This window comes from Leiobunum rupestre, chromosome 8 (genome assembly GCF_980474605.1).
Source record: "Leiobunum rupestre chromosome 8, qqLeiRupe1.1.hap1, whole genome shotgun sequence".
NCBI classification, from domain to species: Eukaryota; Metazoa; Arthropoda; class Arachnida; order Opiliones; family Sclerosomatidae; genus Leiobunum; species Leiobunum rupestre.
The window spans coordinates 31918652-31935763 of record NC_143391.1 but is presented as its reverse complement, the minus strand read 5'-3'; the positions used below and the strand labels follow the sequence as shown (position 1 = coordinate 31935763).

General features: G+C 37.7%; 1 protein-coding gene across 4 annotated transcripts in view; it reads left to right on the top strand.

Moving 5' to 3' along the window:
- LOC149933179 (synaptogenesis protein syg-2-like) overlaps positions 1-17112 on the top strand; it is a 128087-nt gene that overhangs the window by 71177 nt on the left and 39798 nt on the right. For all 4 annotated transcript variants that reach the window (XR_016472779.1, XM_090155341.1, XM_090155343.1 and 1 more), the window contains exons 2-4: positions 8167-8502; positions 9331-9660; positions 13404-13724. Coding sequence is in view for 3 of the 4 variants with exons in the window: in XM_090155341.1 (XP_090011467.1) it covers positions 8167-8502; positions 9331-9660; positions 13404-13724 (987 nt within the window). In the remaining variant the exon portion in view is untranslated. The remainder of the gene's footprint in view (positions 1-8166; positions 8503-9330; positions 9661-13403; positions 13725-17112) is intronic.

Genomic DNA, 17112 nt, shown 5'->3' with positions numbered 1-17112 from the left:
CCGCGCTTGCGAAACAATTTTTTTGCGTCTTCAGCAGCGCGCGCTTTTACGTTGTTTTTCTGTCTCAGCGACTTCTCACCAGGTGTCGCGGCGGACGCGCGCTTTTCGATTTCCCGAAATTTCTTTATTTTATTAAAAATTAAAAACTCAATATTTTTTGATGCGGTTTTCGCTATAAATTTTAGTTTTTAATGGGCTATAGGGATATCTAACTGGTTAAAGCTTGAACGTTCCCCTTTAAGAACTATCCATCTAGTATACAGGGTGTTTCAGAAGGTTATGCAAAAATTTGAAGGAGTTGTCGGGGGTGAGTTGAGAAGTATGCCTGTTTTTTCCCCATTTTCCTACGATGAGTTAGAAGAGCGGTTGAGAGCTTCAAAATGTGGACTACTAATCCCTGGAAGTAGGCTGCAACAAGCGCAAAACCAAGCAGCAGGGAAACGCGAACATTAAGGTTTGAGTTCGTGTGATAGGTAAAAAGTGACATTGTAAACAAATCGAGGTAACCAGCGTAAAAAGGTAACTTAAACAGTATTTAACGTCCCTGCTGCTTGCATTCTTCTCACCTCACCCCCTACAACTCCTTAAAATTTTTGCATCACCTTTAAAAACAACCTGTATAAAAGCCAAACGTGGCCCTTCGCAAACGCGAAACATAAAATTACCCCTCAAAATTTTATAGTGTAGATATGCACTACTGCTCGTATTAAACGTTAAGCTTAAGCCAAAGTTTATAATTACGTTTCCCATAAGTGTGTCAGCTCACTATCACCCGCGAGCTAAATTTTAACTGAGAATGACCACACAGTTTGGTGAACTTCGGACAAAATCATTATGCCTAATACGTGCTCTTTGTCTGGTCGTCATAGAGAGCGGGTGCGGGCAGGCGCCGGCTGCTGATAAATGGTTTTACGTTGCGTAATTTTATCGCTAGAGGCGCTTATCTTTTTTGGTATGACGTCAATTCTACATCACTCCACACGTAGCGATCAGTAATTATTACGACTATGCTCTGTTACCTTCGACCACTACCAAAGGCGGGAATTTTTCTGCCTCCGCCGGAAATATTGTCCACCATATAAAGCTATCTATGTGAAATATTATTAGATTAGAGTTAGGTGAAATTTATTGTCTAACATGAAGGCTTGAAAATGAGTATTTTCGTAAAAATACTTTCCCACTTAAAAATTGAATTTAAAGTAAGTACCTCAACCACCGTCATTCGTAATAACATTCTACATTAAAAATAACATGGCAACACTGTTTTAAAAGATTTTAAAACTAAGGACTAACGTTTGGACAGAAAACTGATCAATTTTCTACGTAAATCGTTACGATGATTTTTCCACGCGAGCTTGAGGGCAAAGTCCGAAAGTTGCTCTTATTTGAAAATTGCGCTATTAAAAAACTTAGAGGACTAATGCCATCTATAAATCAGATAATGACGCTACTCGGATGTTTATTATTGTTAAATGTCTCAGGTAACATTTATTTCGAGTATAATTGACACAGTTAGGGATCGTAATTATAAATTAACCCTTTAAATGTATAACCTTGAAAATATCGAAATATTTTATAATAAAAAATAGTGAAAAGATTTTGAAAACTGCACACCTCTTTATTGCCTTATCTGTCAATAGCTGCAAGAATTTAAGAAAAATGGCTTATTATTACAACCATAAAGGTATAATATAATTACATAAGTGTTACACTTCCTATTTTTCACATGCAAGACAGAATGCATTAAGCCAGGCGCTCACAAGTCTTTGCTTCGTAACGGAGACAATGCCTTGTGGAAAGCAGGACGGTTACAAAACGGAGAGCCAGTGGGCGCCTAGCCTTACGGGCATCGTCGCCGTTTTGAGTCCGCTTGCTCCCGCGTCAAACGTAGCCTTTGACAGCGCCTCGCTAGGAGAAGAAAGTGACAAACTTATAAAAACAATATTATAGACTTATGTTACAACGTATTCTCGGTAGTATATGTCTCAAAACGACTCTAGTGAAATAGGTTAGATATTATAAAATATACCATTTATTTATAAATAAATTAATAATTAATAAAACTATAGAAACTTTGAAAGCTTCCGCCAAAAAAATGTTTTGCTCAACATAGGAGAGCAATATCTTTGATTAAAAAATAACGTTTAAAAAAATCGGATAAATCTTTTTCTCTTTTCCGGAAAGGCCGGGCTAATGGCGTTAGAGGGAAAAACACGTTTTTGACCTTTTGGATTTCCTCTCCGCAGATGCCTCTGAGATTTGGGTTTTAAGCGAGTTCCTGGGAAGAAAAAGATTAAAGGACCATTCCCCACCTTTTTTACCCACTTTGATAAAACTCGAAGAAAGGACAGTTTTTTAACCCTTCTTCTTCAGTTGCACCGCCGACACTTACAAGATTACTTTGTAATCACGGCTAATAGCGTTATTAGTGATAAGGCGCGCTGAGATGTTCCTTGCCAGCTCAATCTTTTCTTCTTTCTTCTCCTACTGTCGCTCTTCTTTGGACACGTAGGTGATGCCAACTTCGAATTTGACGTGAGCTGAAGAAGATAGCGTTATCTTGCCAGCTATAAAAGACTCTCTCTTATAGAAGAATTTATTAACACGGATTGAACTCCCGCGGACACTCACGCTTTTTAGCTACCTTTGATCGGCTTTTAGTATATTAAAGTATAATTTCTAGGCTGTAGGGTGACTTTCCCCCAATAGGTGTCGCCATCGGGTCGACGAGTAGATTTTATCGCGGTTTCCTTTATTGCATTTGCTAAAAACTAAATAAATCTTGGAAAGTGTCTCTGAGGCGAGTTCTACAGTACGAAACATTGTGAGATTTCAAAATGTATGATAGGCTTAATATCTTAATACCTAAAACTATATTTCAAAATACAGTTATTTTATAGCAAAAACTAATAGCAGAAGTAAATGAACCGAAGTTATCACACTGCTGTACTCCCCAAGGCATGTTGGAGGCGTTTTCCTTATGAAGTTACATTTTTACCTCGAATTTGAAATTTTGTGCGCTCCTAGGCCGAAAAAAGTTTTTGTTTTTATGAAACCATTTTTTATACATAAAAATAGCTATATCCACAATTCCCAAGTGCAATTTATCGCGTGAAAAAAGGTTGAAGGAAATTAGCTTTTATTTGACTCAATTTTCATAAGGAAAACGCCCTCCGATTCTGAGCGCTATTTCGATATCTTCGGTTCATTTACTTCTGCTAATAGGAAAGGCAATAAGTCTTTCTATAAAATACGGGAGGTCACGTGTAAATTTTTTTTTCTACGTCACTAGCTATAGTTATTGAAGGAAGAAAGCACGCGCTGCAGTCGATAAAGATTTGGGAATTTAAAGTCCACGTGCGAAACGCGCGTGCCAATAAAGTACTAATAATCTTAATCTCGTGACGTTTTTATTGTTTTATTTTATGGAAACACCTATTCAATAGCTAGTGAGGTAGAAAAACAGTAACACGTGACCTCCCGTATTTTATAGAAACACCAATTACTGGTCAGGGTAAAAATATATATTATTTTATTATTTTATTATTTTCTTATTTATTTTATAAAGTTTTAAAACTTTCAATGTTAGTGGAAATGATTTGAGGTTTGAAATTTTTGGTAAATACTAAAAAAAAAACCAAAAAAATCTCCATTTAAAAAAGCATTGGATTTTCTCGGTTTCGCAGGGAATTTTTTTCTTTTTTAAATAACGAAATTGGTAATTTGGAAAACATTTAGGTAAATTTCATCAAGTTTCGGTAAATTGGAACATTTTTGGGGTAAAATTGTAACAATGTTTGGGTAAAATAAGGAAATGGAGATTTTTTTGTTTCAAGTGGTCAAAAACATTTTTGGTTGCCATAGCAAATCGAATGGGTAGTGCAACGTCTCGTTTTGGGAAATTTCATATCTCATATAGGTCTACATTACGCCCGACTTTAAACAAAATCGGCAATAAACAACTCGGTTTATCCAATTGTTAGAGATTGTAATTAAATATGACTATTTACGTTTGTGATTATAATTTGCGAAACTTTAATAGCATATGCAAACTTCTAAAGAATGTTTAACTACCAATTAAAATAATAATTAGTTTCGCAAACCTTATTTAAATTTTTTAAAATGCCAGAAACATGCTATTTTGGAATTTTAAAGAGTTAGTTAGATCTATACCGAAATTCCACTTCAAATGCTACGAATAAACCTCAAATTAAACTTCGAGTATATAAATATATACAGGGTGTTTCAAAAAGGGTGGTATGAACGAAGACCTACGCAGGCCCGGATTTAGGTTTTGGGGGCCCCTAGGCACAACTTGCGGTGGGGGTCCCCAAATCTTTGTAGTTAAAATAGCTTAAGTTTGCCAAGGTCCTAATGACTTTCTTCCCACATTAGCATTAGAAACGAAACAATAAAAATGAAATCAAAACATAACCAATCGAATGTTGTAAAGTGTAATTAAGACAAAAGGCACAGCGCAACCAATATTTTTCTTTAAAAAGAGCGAACTTTCTACAGGAACAGGAAAATAATTTGTTTACAAACTATTCGAAGGAACAGATTTTAAATGGGCCTTCGTCTATTTTTAAGTTGAACAAAAGTATTAATAATACTCTCATGGCTTATTTTCCTCAACACATCGCTTTCCAAGCTGAGGAGAGTCAAAATATTCAATCTCCCCTCGAGCATCGAAGTTCGTAGCCTATTTAGCACTAGCTTTAATTTTGAAAATGACCTGTCAGCTGAACAATTTGTTACCATTAATGTCAGGTAAATTCTCAAAGCAATCTCGACATTAGGAAATGAATCCTTTACATTGTGTTCATGAATTAATTGTTTACATCCATCTCACTAATTTCAAGGCAGTCTAACAATGTAAGTTAAAGTGAAGTAGAGTAGAACTCGTAATTCGAAAAAATGTGATAAACGTATTTAAACCGAACGAAATTGCTTGCACGTGTTTGGATTTTCTTGCTATAATGTTTTTAAAATTATAGTCTCCCATCATAGCGTACGTGGAAACGTAGAATTAGTATTTAGTAAGAATTAAAACGAATTATATATACGGTATATTAGTCTTACCTAAACAATGTTGTCGTCTTGTGTGGTCGTGCACACTACTACATCATAAAAAATATCGAACGTTTGAGGGAAACGATAAAGTTTTAGTTTCACTTTAGATTATGTATTGTAAGATTTTGGATTTTAAACAAAGGGTTAATTCAAGATTAATAAATTTGGGTAAAAATTTAAAGAACTTACCAACTTAAAAGTCGGTGTCAATGTCAAATGCGTAAACTACACTACACAGTCAGTGGCGTAACTAGGGTAAATGCCGCCTATAGCAAGCACAGAAATCGCGCCCAGTCTGCAAGGGCGTATTTAAGGAGGGTTTGGGACCGGGAGAGTTAAAAATGACGTGTTACCATACGCACTGGGGGCTCCTACTTTGGAGAAAGGCGATTAACGAATAGTTTAAGCAAAATAATAGATAGTGTTATTACCTCTTGTATTGATGTCAGACCAACATTTGATATTTCTTAAAGAGGCTAAAACGTTTACTGAAGATATACACTTTTTAAGAAATTTTTCTGATTTTTTTCGTATTACTTTTTTTTGATTTTTGACCATTTGCTCCCTTCTCAAAGTGGCGCCCATGGCATGTGCCATGTCTGCCATACCCTAGTTACGCCACTGTACAACTACACAGTACAGAGATAATCCAACTATCCGTATAATCCGTTTCCGTTAATGTAAAAACTGAACACGATCGGCTAAAAACGCGACGGACATTTATCTACGGTTATTACTACGTTAGTAGCCGCCGGACTCAGGAAAGCAAAATTCGTATTTGAAATCTGGGATAATACTAATACTTTATTTATAATTATCCCCGATTTATCGAAAAAATCTTTTCCTAAAGACTGAAAAGCTCATGCCGTGATAGAACAAAACAAAAGCAAGGTAATAAAACAACCTAAAAATGGGCCCCCTGGAACTCCTCAGGGCCGTAGCTATGTCTCAACAAATCTTGTGAAATGATTTTTTATTTTATTTTTTCAATCCTTTGGAATTTTTTTTTAATTTTTGTGGGGGCCCCTAGGCACGTGCCTAGGAAGCCTACCCTTAAATCCGGGCATGGACCTACGGGTTCTACAGATTATATTAAGACGAAAATGTTCTATGACATTTTTCGATTTGCGCGCTGTTCCAAACAGTTTTCGAAGCCCGTTAATTTTTCATTATTTTCAAAATCTTACATTTGACCGCTACTCACAGCGAAATATTATTTTTGGGCGCGTGCGGAGAGCCATGAATGAAACTATTTATTTACGTTAATTATTTTACTAAAACTAGCGTTAAAATTAGGGGTCATCCATACATCAAGTGTTTCGTAACTTCTAAACGGTGGCGCAAATCGAAAAAATGTCATAGAATATTTTCGTCTTAATATAATCTGTAGAACCCGTAGGTCTTCCTTCGTTCATACCACCCTTTTTGAAACAACCTGAATATATTTATATTTCTGTAACCGAAAACGCGTTGCTCCTTTTTCCATCTTAGGAGGAGAAAAGAGTGAGACAAAAGATCAGAGTGGTTCGGAGAATAATATAGAGAGAGCGAACTAGTAGAGCTCGCGAAGGAAGGGAGCCCTTCCGAGTTAATTGAGATCGGGCGGAAATTTGTGGCATGTCAAAAACAGAATTACAGCGTGCAGGATCCCTCTGGAAATCGGACTTGAAGCGAAGGCCGAGATATTAATTTACACGCTAAATGGGTTTCTCGTAAAAACAGCCTAATTAAATCTGTTCCGGAAGAGAGCTAATTTTGCTCCTTTCCCTTCACTCACTCTCCGACGAAACTCGAAAACGTCCCCGGAGCTTTTAGAACAGAGAGCTTTAAAAACCATTTTTTAAATTGCCTTTTAACCAGTATTACCAGAAGAAAATAGGGGAAGTACGTATCTGTAGCTTTGAGCCATAGAAGTCGTCGTGTGACCCACGAAAATGCCTTTTTACGCGTAATAAACCAAACTGAAAAAGTAGTTCCACTTTTGTTTTGATTCAACTCGGCTATAAACGACGAAAGAAAATACGCCTTAGCTCAATTAGCAGAGAATGAGAAGGACATTATGTTACAATTGTTCTATTTAAGAAAAATTGATTTTTTAAACGATGTATTCATCCGCGATTTCCCGCCAAACCGTTTTGGCGCGAAAATTCGTGAAAAGTGACGCCTTTCCAAAGCTGACTAGAAGCGTACTTCCCCCTATTTTCTTCTGGTATTACATGTAAACATAGGTTGTATGACCTTAGGCGTACTATATTAAAACTTTTATTTTATTGAAATTTAGTGGACTGCAATGATATGCCACATTAAACCCGCGCGCTATAGAAATAATACATGAAGCTCCGTATATATCGAACCTCTAAAATTGTTAAATTGTCAATACATAGATTATAACGACTTGGTTAAACCAGTTGTTCTAACTCTCACGTAAGCTAGCACGCCACCACACTATGCCTAATGCGCGTTCAATTTCTTTACGTCACCAAATTATTTAGAAATAAATAAAAGCGAGCGACTACGAATAATAACAAAACGTAGAAAACACCACGAGAAAATTTAAGCGCAATAAACGATAAAAGCGAATACCCATAATTAATTTAGTATTAATAGCCATAATTAATTTAGTATTAATACCCATAATTAATTTAGTATTAATACCCATAATTAATTTCGTATTAATACCCTTAATTAATTTCGTATTAATACCCATAATTAATTTCGTATCAATACCCATAATTCATTTCGTATGAATACCCATAATTAATTTCGTATTAATACCATAACTAATTTCGTATTAATACCCATAATTAATTTCGTATTAATACCCATAATTAACTTCATTTTATTACCCATAATTAATTTCGTGTTAATCCATTTCGTAGTGTCGCTGGATGGCGTCTTAGTTTATGCACCTTGTCTCTTAGGGTTATTTGAATCAAATTACACGTTAAATAAATAATTATTTGTATTTCTTCCATGATGTCCTTTTTGTTTGCAATTACTCCCCCCCCCAGAGTTTTTTAGTCACTGTTGCTACTTGTATTTCAATATTCGCTTCTGTGATATGTATTTGAACCTTTCGTTTTCTTTGGACAGGAAACAAAGAAGTGACGGTGGTTGGTTTGACCGAGTCTTCGACGCAGCTCCCTTGCGACGTGGACGTCGATTCCTGCGGTCAAGTGTACTTTATAACATGGACGAAGAAATCGAACGGCGAATGGAAGCGCTTGTACCTGTTCAGCGACTCCGTCACGAAGCCTCTGCAAGAACTGGCGAATCCCAACAGAGCCAACTTCGTGCTCAACAGTTCGGGAACCTCATACCTCACGATATCGCCCTTGCGCCTCGAAGATGAGGGCGTCTACAAGTGCGACGTCACATACGTCCAGGGAAAGTGTCCTTCTCTCTCCTACGCCAATTTAATCATCGACGGTAAGTTACGAAAGAAATTAAATACCGACCTTTTACGTAAGCATCTATAAAGCTGGTTTCACACTCGACGGAAAATATGCCGGAAAGACGATAATAAACGCCGAGCTAAAAATCGATTCCCATTCGATATACCGCTAAAGTTCAACTTTACGCTGGTAATTTTCCGTCGAGTGTGAAGCCAGCTTTAAGGGATCTCCTATAGCCTTGGTTCGCTATTTGAACGTACATCGGGAAGAAGCGCGGTCGTATTCGTTGTCTTTTAATTTCGCGGAGTGTAGGAAGTTGCCGACTTCTATTATATTAAAAACCTCGAGGTTCCCGGAGCGGCGACCACTTTGTCGACGAGACGCCCGGGGTCATACTTGTTGTGTAGCAATTTAATTTTCATTAAGCGGAAAAACCAATACTAGGCAGCTTTCCTTCCTTAGGTTCAACGCGCTCGTATAAAAGGTAGAGAGAGGACGCCGTTGCTAAGCCCCGTCATAAGAGAGGTTTGCGGATAACGCGCGAGTTCGCGAAAGGACGGAGACACGCGGGGATAGGAGGGTGTCTGTTCCATAGAAGCTTATTAAATTGAATTGTCTCTAGTAGGTCTTCTGGCGGAACGTTCTTTTCTTAATTACGAGCGTCTAACTCTATTAGAGAAGCCAGCCGCGTCGAAGCGCCGGTTGGTGGTAGAGCCTCGATATAAGGCCGTATTTCCGAGTTCATTTTCCCCAGATAAATACCGACGCGTTGTGTACTAATCTAAGTTTGGCCTATCCTATTTATTATCGTGGTACGTCCAGCCTATAATAATACCGTTCGTTTCTATTCTCTCTCTGGTAGCCAAACCGGGCAGCCCGACGATACGGAAAGACGGGGTCAATATTCAGAACGCCACGACGGTGGGTCCCTTCTACGAAGGAGTGACGCTGTTGTTCGAATGCTACTCGACGGGTGGCAAGCCGTTACCCGAGATCTACTGGAACAAGCGCGGAGAAGAGACGCACGGCATTAGCAACCACTCCACGTCCGAGAAGTCAGTCACATACGACGTTTTCACCAGCGTCTCGCTCAACCTGACCAGATTCGACAATGACCGGAAACTCGAATGTCTGGTCAAGAATAGCGCCGTCGACACCCCCATTGTGTCCTGGATCAAATTCGACGTCCTCGGTAAGAATTTAAAAGTGCAAAATTGAAGTACATTGAACTCAAACACCATTGGCGATTCTTTACACTTAAACAACGCGTTATTAGAATGGCGATCATTTTTAAATGCATCGAATTATATTCCATCGAAATAACTATGAAACAATTGTTATTTTGAAACCATATTAATATATTATGTTAAAGATAAGAAAATATATATTACTAAATATGGAAAGTGGAAATTTCTACACTCTTGCTTATACGTATCTATGGAAAGGTTCTATCTAGTGCTCGGATTTCGATTAATTTTTATCCATGAATAAAATAAGCTCGGCGATATTTAAATAATATTTATTTAAATAAACAATAGTTGAATAAAAATTTAAAATGTTTAAATAATCGAAAGTGAATAAGCCTATTATTTAAATAAAACCAATAATTATTTAAATAAAACAAACAATTATTTAAATAAAACAAACAATTATTTAAATAAAACAAACAATTATTTAAATAAATGCCACTTTTATTCAAATACATGCTTGGTTGCGTAAAAAACATAATTAAATAAGTTAAAATGATATTATTTTTACCAACGTTTTTTAAATATATCGCAAAATTTGTGGATCCAAAGATAATAGTAGTGAATCGAGTCATTTTTCGTATCTTAATTTTTTGAAGATGGAAGTATAAAAATAGAGGCAACTTTGAAAAGAGGATTCATATCCTTTGAATAGCGAACGTAATGTCTTAGCTTTAGATTTTGGGGTGTCAGCGTCAAATACTGGAACTAATTTAAATGATTCGCTTAAATCTAAAATAATGGCGAAGCAAAAAATCGAATAAATAAAGGATGAAAGAAAGATTTCATTTTAATTAAAAATCCTCTCTCGAAACGAGTTTTTTTGAACATTTTAAATGGGTCCTTCGACACGCGGGAAAAATTGCGGATCTTCGTATGATAAGATCCCCTTTAGCGCGTTCCAATAATGACGCTTTTTTGTTCCGTGGGTGGAGAAACTTTTAGACTTCCATTTTGTTAATGGTCGCGAAGTAATTTCATTAAAGATCTCTTTGGAGGTTTTTTTATCATTCTCGCGGAACTCCACCCTCCTCATACTCTCGATTCCAAAATGGAGCGATGAGCCATTCGGAGGGAAACCAGCCTGAGTTTAGAGACCTATTGGAACGTCTTAATTGGGTTTATAATGACGCTTCAGAGGGTTAAAATGGGCTGAGGTTAGGACCCGAAAACACTCAGCCTTATTGAATGGAGGCGACCGGGGGTTGTCTGTCTTGTATTCGAGCGAAGGGACGCGACTTCCGATCTCTTTACACCAACTCCTCGATTAGGTTTTTGAGAGTCGATATAGCCCCGATGAAGAGGACTAACCCTTTCGACCGAATCGACTGGAACTGGAAACCGGCATCGCCGAAAACGTGTTATTACTAATGTCTGAAAATGCTAATCTCCTCTCGTGTCTTTAGGCTTAAATGGCCAACGGTTTATAGCCAATTCGTAAGTGATTTTCCCTTCGAGGGACCGAGATAGTTTAGTCTAGTTAATAGAGACGTTTACCACGCGAAATACGCTTAGCAATGTGTAGAGTATTTTGGGCTCCTAGTAGACTTAAGTAGTAAATGAAACGAAGCTAATGAAATAGTGTAGGAAGTATAACAATCTGAATACATATTCAGATTGTTATACTTCCTACACTATTTCATTAACTTCGTTTCAATTACAATATCATAAAGATGGCTAATGTAATACAGGAAATAAATTAACCATATGGTTAATTTATTTCCTGTATTACATTAGCCATCTTTATGATATTTTGCAATATTTAATATAAATGTTTTATTTTTTTTTTCATTTTTCATAAATTTAAATTTAGTTCGCGTTATTAAATGTAAATACTTTACGTTTTCAGTGTAAATTTTTATAATGACTAAATTCTATTCAGTGCTAAAAGAAATCCACTGTGTTTTCAATTTTTGCATTATTCCCAATTTAAAATTTTTGAAGTTGAAATCGGCCTCAGAAATTATACGTAAACGTTATTTATAAATATATATGTATGTACGTATATATAATGTCAAATTTCGCTAGCTCTTATTCGGGATTAATTTTTCGATCAAAAGTAAGCTTTAAAGTAATTTCCGATATGACGCGTCAATTTTTAAGAGCCTCGATCGTCTGAAATATTAATGCCTCGAAAGTGTAAATCTTTCCGACAGTCTGCGATCTCTTCCCGCGAATTACAGTCAACACAACAGCGTGGAACTAGTACGTGATTAAAACCTCGACTTTGGTTCGATAAAAGATTCATTTTAGTGCTGGTCCAAAAGGAGCTCGTAGGCAAAGCGAAATGGGGGAGAACCGCGGCTAGTCACGGCAGTAAACAATTAGGCTTAATTGATTAACAGTGCCAGGGACATCTTAACCGACTGCCGCCGCCGCTGTTCCGGGAAAGTGCAAAAGCGTAGTTTTAGCGCCCAGAAACTCGGCCGCTCGTCGGAAAGATAAATAGGAACGAAAATCAATACGGGAGAATGTTTCGGTGTATATCCTTTCGATAACACACTTTTAGCCGGCTTCCGCCGTGGCGCCACCGGCGACCGGAGTTACCGGTAATACGCTCGGGGATTTCGATAATCTTAGAACATCGTTTTTAATTGAACCATTTCCGTATCGAGAAGAGCCATAGGGGGTGCTTCGCTCTCCGGGAAACTTGAGTAACGAGCCGGCTTTCCCGACGAAATTTGTAATTTCCCTAATTGTATTTTTGTTATCACCGTTTCGTCCCTCGAAATATATATTTGAAGTTTATCGTGGCCAGCTTTTCAACTCCCGTTAAAATCAATAAACGGAGTCGCTCTCTTCCATAATTTTCTATTAAATTTTGACGTTTCTAAAGTGCCCACGTTTCCGGCGACTCCGAAACGGATACCAGTTCCGCGCGTTTCTTACATCCAACGAACGTATGGATTTTCTCTTCGAGTTAGACTCTTGATTGGGGCTCCTTTTCGATTTCGTAGCGTGGCCTTCGCAATAAATATGGAAAAGGGGAGACTAATGTTCCGCTTTCAATGTTCCCTATAATTGTGTTATAATTTTAGGGGTGCAAAGAAGGGTTCAAACTGTCATACCAAATTTCGAGATTCTCCTATTTGATGTTGATTTAAAACGTAGTTTATCGAATTAGAAATTTTTTTGTTTATTCGTCAAAATTATATTTATATTTAAGGATAAATACTATGTTGAGACTAATTTTAGGTAATAATAATAATAATTTTAATCAGCTAGGCTAATACCAAAGGCACCACCTTAGGCTTAAGTCACCAAGCGACTTTTAAAGCCATTAATTCAGGTGGCCGGGTTACAACGCGTAGGAAGGTGGTGGCAATCCCTTCATGCAACGCGAGCTGAACAGCTCCCTATATAACTATTACATTTATCCTCAACAAGTTTTTATGGAAGGGGAAACCGATTAAACCAATGCTCACCAAATCAAATGAGCCCGGTATCTCATTTTTGCGGCGTACCTGGAGAAACTTTGACCATGATGTCCGAGAATCGTCCCTATAAATAAATAAACAGTCTTGATTATATTAAATTACAAATGATTAGGAAATACTAATTTTAATAAATATTTTTTACATTTACGTAGGGCATTGTTGAATAAATTTTAATATTACTTTAATATTGGGAGAGTTAAGTTGTAACTTTTGAGTGGAATAACTTTGAAATGTTTTTAATTCGTATACAGTCGCGCCTTCGACGTTGGAAGTTCAAGGTCCAACGTCGCAAGTGATCGCTGGTAAGAAAGTGTGGATCAAATGCATAATTGAAGGAGCGAAGCCGGTGGCCACCGCCGAGTGGTTCAACCAGTCGAAGCTGATAGATCCACAGCCGCCATCTCGTCCGCCGGAAAGAGCAGACGACGGAACATTTCGAACGACCAGCGTCCTGGAATTGACGGTCTCTCGATACGACAATAAAATTAACTTTTACTGCAAGGGAACCAACTTCGTGCTTCAGAGTCGAGGTCACGCACCCATGATCAAGTCCGTCTCTCTTGATGTCCTCTGTAAGTTCCACTTTTCTTAACGTCCTCTGTAAGTTGCACTTTTCTTAACGTCCTCTGTAAGTTCCACTTTTCTTAACGTCCTCTGTAAGTTCCACTTTTCTTAACGTCCTCTGTAAGTTCCACTTTTCTTAACGTCCTCTGTAAGTTGCACTTTTCTTAACGTCCTCTGTAAGTTCCACTTTTCTTAACGTCCTCTGTAAGTTGCACTTTTCTTAACGTCCTCTGTAAATTCCACTTTTCTTAACGACCTCTATAATTAAGTTCCACTTTTCTTAACGTCCTCTATAATTAAGTTCCACTTTTCTTGACGTCCTCTGTAAGTTGCACTTTTCTTAACGTCCTCTGTAAGTTCCACTTTTCTTAACGTCCTCTGTAAATTCCACTTTTCTTAACGTCCTCTATAATTAAGTTCCACTTTTCTTAACGTCCTCTGTAAGTTCCACTTTTCTTAACGTCCTCTGTAAGTTCCACTTTTCTTAACGTCCTCTGTAAGTTGCACTTTTCTTAACGTCCTCTGTAAATTCCACTTTTCTTAACGTCCTCTATAATTAAGTTCCACTTTTCTTAACGTCCTCTATAATTAAGTTCCACTTTTCTTAACGTCCTCTATAATTAAGTTCCACTTTTCTTAACGTCCTCTGTAAGTTCCACTTTTCTTAACGTCCTCTGTAAGTTCCACTTTTCTTAACGTCCTCTGTAAGTTCCACTTTTCCTAACGTATCATACTATCATAAGTTTGTAAGCGTACATCGGCCACTTCGAAAAACTAACACGCCATTTTCAATCATTTTTAGAAACTAATCTAATTTAGTTCTTCTAAAATTAAAATGAAATATATTGACCATTCGCAAAAAAATTTAATTTTTTTAAAAATATTGCTTAGTTAACATTTAAAAAAAATTATTTTAACACTTTGTCACGGTATTTTTAATTGAGCATCTATACTTCATCCGGGATTATTTTATCGCTTCGACTACTCATTATAAGGTTCTGAAACGTTCTGTTTAAGTTCTAACTTTCATTCTTAACATGGGCAGTGGTTGTTTTAAAGTTATAATAATTCAGTATTTTTAAAGGTTTACCCCCATTTCGCCCAAAAGAGTTCTCCCAATCCCATTTCTCCCAATCCCATTTCTCCCAATTCCCATTTCTCCCAATTCCCATTTCTCCCAATTCCCATTTCTCCCAATCCCATTTCTCCCAATCCTATTTGTCCCAATCCCATTTGTCCCAAAATTACACTTGGTATAAACATGAATCTAAGTTTTATTTTAATATGCCAGTACATCAAATTGTTTTAAAGTTATAATAATTCAGTATTTTTAAAGGTTTACCCCCATTTCGCCCAAAAGAGTTCTCCCAATCCCATTTCTCCCAATTCCCATTTCTCCCAATCCCATTTCTCCCAATTCCCATTTCTCCCAATTCCCATTTCTCCCAATTCCCATTTCTCCCAATTCCCATTTCTCCCAATCCCATTTCTCCCAATCCCATTTCTCCCAATTCCCATTTATCCCAATTCCCATTTCTCCCAATTCCCATTTATCCCAATCCCATTTCTCCCAATTCCCATTTCTCCCAATCCCATTTCTCCCAATCCCATTTCTCCCAATCCCATTTCTCCCAATTCCCATTTCTCCCAATCCCATTTCTCCCAATCCCATTTCTCCCAATCCCATTTCTCCCAATCCCATTTCTCCCAATCCCATTTCTCCCAATTCCCATTTCTCCCAATCCCATTTCTCCCAATCCCATTTCTCCCAATTCCCATTTCTCCCAATCCAATTTCTCCCAATCCCATTTCCCCAATCCCATTTCTCCCAATTCCCAATTCTCCCAATTCCCATTTCTCCCAATCCCATTTCTCCCAATCCCATTTCTCCCAATTCCCATTTCTCCCAATTCCCATTTCTCCCAATTCCAATTTCTCCCAATCCCATTTCTCCCAATCCCATTTCTCCCAATTCCCATTTCTCCCAATCCCATTTCTCCCAATCCCATTTCTCCCAATCCCATTTCTCACAATTCCCATTTCTCCCAATCCCATTTCTCCCAATCCCCATTTCTCCCAATTCCCATTTCTCCCAATTCCCATTTCTCCCAATTCCAATTTCTCCCAATCCCATTTCTCCCAATCCCATTTCTCCCAATCCCATTTCTCCCAATTCCCATTTCTCCCAATCCCATTTCTCCCAATTCCCATTTCTCTCAATCCCATTTCTCCCAATCCCATTTCTCCCAATCCCATTTCTCCCAATCCTATTTGTCCCAATCCCATTTGTCCCAAAATTACACTTGGTATCAACATGAATCTAAGTTTTATTTCAATATGCAAGTTCGTCAAATTTTGCCCATTTCATTTTACATCGAATCCCCATTTTATCGCTTCGAGGAATTCTTCTGGGGTTTTGGATCCTAACCTAATCTAACCTAACCTAACCTAACCTAACCTAACCTAACGCCAAGTCAATTCACATATTCACAAAACGGTAAACTTACTTTGTTTACCGATTCCAAATAATGATTGGGAGAAAGGGGAATCCATATTTTTGGGAATATTGATCGTTGGGAGAAATGGGAATCAATTCTTTTGGGAAACTTGATCGTTGGGAAAAATGGGAATACATATTTTTGGATTAAATGAACTCCGGTTCGGAGAAATGGAATTGGGACAAATGGGACACCATGTTTTTGGGAGAAGGTAAAATTGGGTTAAATGGGAACATATCCTTTTAAAAGATACGTGGTGAAGTTCATATTTTTTAAGTTTATATAAAACAGGTTCCCAACATTTTCTTTAAAATAACACAGTATATATCGAATAAATATCGAGGTTTCCCGTATAATATACGCACTTTGATCCCGTTTCTTTCCGACTATCGCTCCGGAAAATCCTTTATCTTCAGTTCCTCGCGAACAAAACATTATCTTAATGTATCGCCAGATTTGTATCACGAGTCACTCCAGCTTCGCGTTCTCCCCCGCACCACCGAAGAGAACAATATCTTCGTCTTCTATTATGTTTTCTAGAAATCCCTATAAAATAATGAGGCAACGTATGGTATGTTGTGTGTGCGTGCGTGGATTCATACGGTTTAGCGTAGTTGCGATAATATGTCGTCGGTGCGAAGAGCGGCCGGAGATCCTTATCGATTACTCTCCTTTCTTTCGAGCCTCTTTCGCTCTTTCGATTCTCTTCCGGCTCTACTCCTACTTGTTCTTCGCTCCTTGTGGTCCTCCTTCGCTTGTCATTGACCCGCCTCGGCAAACCTCTCTTCTCCTCTTCCACTAACACTCGCGTTACTTACTCAATTTGGTAATCTGGGAGAACATTCGTGCCAACCTATAGTACCCGAAGGTTATTTAGGGCGTGATCCTCGTGATATCG